Source organism: Talpa europaea (assembly GCF_964194135.1).
Source record: "Talpa europaea genome assembly, chromosome: X".
Classification (NCBI taxonomy): domain Eukaryota; kingdom Metazoa; phylum Chordata; class Mammalia; order Eulipotyphla; family Talpidae; genus Talpa; species Talpa europaea.
The window spans coordinates 66,372,935-66,378,383 of NC_140081.1; the positions used below are offsets into that span (position 1 = coordinate 66,372,935).

The 5,449-nt window shown below is 37.5% G+C and overlaps 1 protein-coding gene across 1 annotated transcript; it reads right to left on the reverse strand.

Moving 5' to 3' along the window:
- Positions 1-2,644: 2,644 nt before the first annotated feature.
- Positions 2,645-3,724, reverse strand: LOC311187641 (casein kinase I-like; the record flags this gene model as incomplete). The annotated part of the gene is made up of 1 exon (XM_084258985.1): positions 2,645-3,724. One exon carries the CDS (start codon positions 3,722-3,724, stop codon positions 2,645-2,647), a length of 1,080 nt encoding a protein of 359 aa, XP_084115111.1.
- Positions 3,725-5,449: the final 1,725 nt, after the last annotated feature.

The window sequence follows — 5,449 nt, forward strand, 5'->3', positions numbered from 1 at the left end:
AATTCATTGAAAAAGGAGGGAAAGTGGTAGAATAGCATGGATAAAAATAAAAGCATAAAAAAACTGGTTAATGTTTTCTGTCTTCTATTATTCTGCCACATTTCAGAAACAGCCCAAATGCAGTTACAGTGATATTTTGACCACTTAGTCATTTCTATTACTCTGGTTGCAAATATTGTTTCCTCATACTAGTAAATTATTCCATTTTTCTTTAGTGATCACTGGGTAGAATTTAAAGTTAGATTATTACATGTTGAAATTGCTGAATATGACTATGTAATGGCTGGTCCACTTATTTCAGTAACCTGAAGAATTTAAGCCAATTAATTATACAGACAGTCCCCTACTTATGATTTTTCTACTTTACAATGGTGGGAAAGTGATATGCATTCAGTAGAAACTGTATTTCCACAATTTTGATCTTATCCCTGGCTAAGGAGATGCAGTGTGATACTCTCTCATGCTGGGCAGCAGCAAGCCCCAGCTCCCAGCCAGCCACATGATCACTAGGGTACACCAATATGCTAAGGTCTACCTTGTTGTCAGAGTTCAGGGGATTTTTGTGTTCTCACATTCCATTATGTTTACAAAAAGCCCAAATGTGTCTCCTCCTTCTGATGAGAAGAAAAGGTTGACAGTTCCTCCTGAGATGAAATTCAAGATAATTACCCAACTGTAGGCTAATGTAAGTGTTCTAAGGACTTTAAGGTAGGTGAGGTTAAGCTATGGTATCAGAAGGTTAGGTACACTAAATGCATTTTTAACTTGAATATATTTTCAATTCATGATGGGTTTATTTTCAATTTACGGTCACAAAGTAACCCACTGGGCACAGAGAGCACAGAGAACAATACAATCAACTACATAGCCAAGTGGTCATTTTTATCACCAGAAAAGTTTATTTGGTTGCCTTTTTATTGATTTGATCAAATGATTTAGAGTGTTCTCTTTAGGCAGTCACCATTGTTCTGGCATATACAAATAACAAAGAATTACAAACAGTTTGATGCACAACACTAACATGTTTTACTCGAATAACTTTTTTTCCAGTTTTTAAATTTTAACAAACTTATAAACAAAAAGTACACGTTTCCAAAGAAAAACAAAATTCCGTAACTCATGGATCTTCAGAGATTAGATGTATCCAAGCAAAAACACATATATGTTCAGTTGCTCCAAAGAAAAACAAAATTCCATATCTCATAGATAATTACAGAGATTGCATGTATCCAAGTAACATACATACATGTTCAGCTGTCCCAAAGAAAAGCAAAATTCCATATCTTATAGATCTTCAGAGATTACATATATCCAAGCAAAAGTACCTATGTTCAGTTGTTACAAAAAAAAACAAAATTCCATATATCCTAGGTATTCACAGAGATTGCATGTATACAAGTAACATACATACATGTTCAGCTGTCCCAAAGAAAACCAAAATTCCATACTTTATAGATCTTCAGAGATTACATATATCCAAGCAAAAGTACCTATGTTCAGTTGTTACAAAGAAAAACAAAATTCCATATATCCTAGGTATTCACAGAGATTGCATGTATCCAAGTAACATACATACATGTTCAGCTGTCCAAAGAAAACCAAAATTCCATCTTATAGATCTTCAGAGATTACATATATCCAAGCAAAAGTACCTATGTTCAGTTGTTACAAAGAAAAACAAAATTCCATATATCCTAGATATTCACAGAGATTGCATGTATACAAGCAACATACATACATGTTCAGTTGTCCCAAAGAAAACCAAAATTCCATAGCTCATAGATCTTCAGGGATTACATGTAGCCAAGCAGAAGTACATACATGCTCCATTGTTCCAAAGAAAACCAAAATTCCATTATCTCATAGATATTCAGAGATTACATGTATCCAAGCAATATACACACATGTTCAGTTGTAAAATGTTAATTAAATTTCTATGACAAATACGCTTTTTTAAAAACACCAAGAACATTATATAAAATTAATACAGAATTCTAAAGATAATCTAACAGTTGCTAAGTTTTTCTTAAGTATTCACTTTAGATGCTGTCATTTCTAGTACAGGTAAGCAATCAAGAGTTTTACATATATGCTCTAACCCTGGAATCTTAAGTTGTGACTATATTAGCTTGCTTGCAAACAAAAAGCCAACTATTTTAAGAATGTTTTTAAGTGAACAAGTTGAAAACCCCAAGGAGGGATAAACCCTGAGAATGTACAAGTGTGAGCTTTTACAACCATCACAGCTGTGGCTGTGACTATTGACACCATTCTTCTGAAATAAGTTCTTAGAGTTCAAAATAAAAGGTTTTAACAAAATATCGGCACACTCACAATTTCTCCACCAATTTGTCAACCACTTGAAAAAATACAATAGACAACAGGAAACCATGTTTCACTATTTCAGTTAATATTCACAATTACAGTGCCTACAGCTCAAGACACGGCATCACTAATGAAGCACAAAACTAGTTTATACTGAAATTAAATTCTTTACACCAAGTAAATATTGTTTCCCCATACTAGTAAATTATTCCATTTTTATAATAACCTCTGGCATGTGTGTATCTGAACTAAAACTTCAAGATTTGGGGAGGAACAAATCTTGCTAGGATCACCTGTTCTACTTCCATTCCTCCCACCATTAACAGAAACCTGGAGGAGGTTGGGGCGGTGGACCCTGCACAGTTGAAGAGGCTGCCTGCTGTGTACAGGCTTTCTGCTTTAATACTATCCAATCAAATACGTAGTCATAATGGTAGTTCAGCTTTCTGAAAAGAATTCGGAAGAGCTGTCTCAGATATATGTAATCTGGGGTTTCTTCAAAGCGCAGTCCACGACAATAGTTTAAATACGTGCTAAATTCTACAGGGAACCCCTTACATAAGACTTCAACAGGAGTGGCCATCTTCTTTTCACTAATCTTTTCATATTTTTGTTTCTTTGTGGCAGCCTTTAGTCCCTGCCAAGGCAGGCTGGCTCTATTAAAATACATCAAAAGGTAGCCTAATGATTCCATGTCATCTCTGCGACTTTGCTCAATACCAAGATGTGCATTGATGCTAGCATATCTAGCAGTGCCAGCAAAATTTTTATCTTCTCTGTATGGTATGTGTTTCCTGGTCCTGTTATCTCTATACTTTTTGGCCAAACCAAAATCAATAAGGTATAATTGGTTTAATCCTAAGAAAGATGCCCCCTGTAAAGAACCAGCAGCCATTTCTCTTTTCCTCTTCCCCATTGGACATTCTAAACACTTAGTACAATGGCACCCAATACCCATCAGGAAGTTATCTGGTTTAATATCTCTATGTATAAAATTTTTTGAATGCACATATTCAATTCTACTGATCATCTGGTCAGCTAACATTAGTATAGTTTTCATTGTAAACCTTCTTGAACAGTAATTGAAAAGATCTTCTAGACTGGGTCCAAGAAGATCCATGACTAGCGCATTGTAGTCTTTTTCCTGACCGTACCAACGTATTTGGGGGATGCCAACACCACCTTGAAGAATCTTATAGAGCTGGCTCTCATACAGCAACTGGGGATGCTTGGCCTTCTGCGATTCTAGCTTCACTGCCAGTTCCTCGCCATTGGTGATGTTGATCGCTAGATAAATGTCCCCGAAGGAGCCGCGCCCGATCTTCCGCACCAGCTTATATTTCCCTCCCACAATAAACTCGACATTGGAGGTGGCATTAGAGGCGCTGCTGCTCTCCATCCTGAAAGACTAAAATGGAGGCCAAGACCAAGCCCAACACCACGGAGGAGATTGAGGTCTCTGGGGTTGATCCACAGGAGAAGGCTGTGAGGAAGGCGGCAGAAACCGAAAAAAAAAAAAATTGGTTCGTTCTTAGCGCTAAAAGACCCAGAATCAGCCATGGGGAACCTAAAATCACCACCCCTCAGTAAAGTTTCAGTTTGAGGGCGCCACCCCCACACCTCAGTTTGAGTGGGTTCTCGCGATATCTCACGATGGCCACTTGTTTCTGGGCGGCAAAATCACTTCGCTGCGAAGGCGCTAAAAAAGCCGTGATCCCTATTCCACCCTGAGGTACTCTAGTCACTCCACTGTTACTGCCACCTTATTACTCTAGCCCCAGCCAACACAAAATCTGAAATACTCCCGAGCACACAGTATTATCTAGCCTCCTCAGTCCTTTGCTCAATGCTTAGATATAGTGAGGCAAAAAATATTTTGCCAATGCCTCTGAGGGACTGATAAATGAAAGAAAAAAAAAAAACTAAATGAAAACCATACCGAATCTGAAGAACAATCAAGCAGAACAGGAAAGCTGAGGATGGTAAGGTACAAGGTAAGACCGGAATCCCAGTCACCCTGAGGTAAGCAGAGATTCTGAGGTAAGCGGAGACCCTGAGGCGGTAGAGCCGTCCACTGCCGGAGAGAGTGAAAAAAGTGAAAAAGTTCTCTCAAGATATAGTGCGCAGGTTCGAAATCCCACCAATCATCACGCGACAAGCTTTCCACCAATCAGAAACTACACTGCTCAAAAATATTTGCATGAAGTGAACAGAGCGAACCCCTCCCCCCACTGCCAGCTGCCCTTTTTTTTTTGCCCTCTCCCAAAATGCACTTGGGTTTTTTGCTCGAGTGTTCTAGAAATCTCTATCCCTTTACTGCTGTCCCAAATCCCAAAAAATAGTACGCAACTCTAAAGCAGTAGTTGCTTAGGTATCGAGGTCGATTGGATGCTGTGTCTGTATTTAGTAGTTGAAATCCTTGATATTTAAAAAGAATATAAGGAGACGCGTGGCATGTTTATAAATACCGTTCTCTGTCATTTCCTAGCTTTATTTTTATTTGGACATGCAAACTTAAATGAATTATGCCAATGCCTTCTGCCTCTTCTGTTTTTAGTACATAAGTTTATTTCAGAATTATTTCTGAATAAATTCTATTTTAAAGTTGTGTGACTTGGCCTCAAGCATCATAGTAGAACTGTGGAGCTACCTGGGAGTAAATTTTGAAAAGATATTTATCACTTCTCCATGAATTATTAAGGGATTAAATATTCAAGTAGCTATTTTCTAAACTTAATTCTGTAGTTAACTATCAAGCATTTAGTTTGTGACTAGATCAAATTGTAAGAAAAGACGGAGATTTTTGAAAAAAGTGGTTTGTTAAAGCTCTAAACTCTTGTAGAGAATTTGACTTTTAAATTACCACCATGACTTTTTTCTGTGGGGAGAGACGGCGAGGGGGGAGTGCGATTAACTGAAAGCAAGCTGGTGACTGAGAATTTAATAAGTTCATGATGTTACAGGATCAAAAGAAAATCCTACTTTTCTTTCCTAGCATTTTTAAAAAGACTGTATTTTAAGAATTTAAGATTACACCCTAAAGTGTAAACTCTGGAGCAAGCCTAAGCTGTAACCAGTATTTTTCTTTTCTAGAAAACATCGTGAATCAGTGGAAAATGTAACC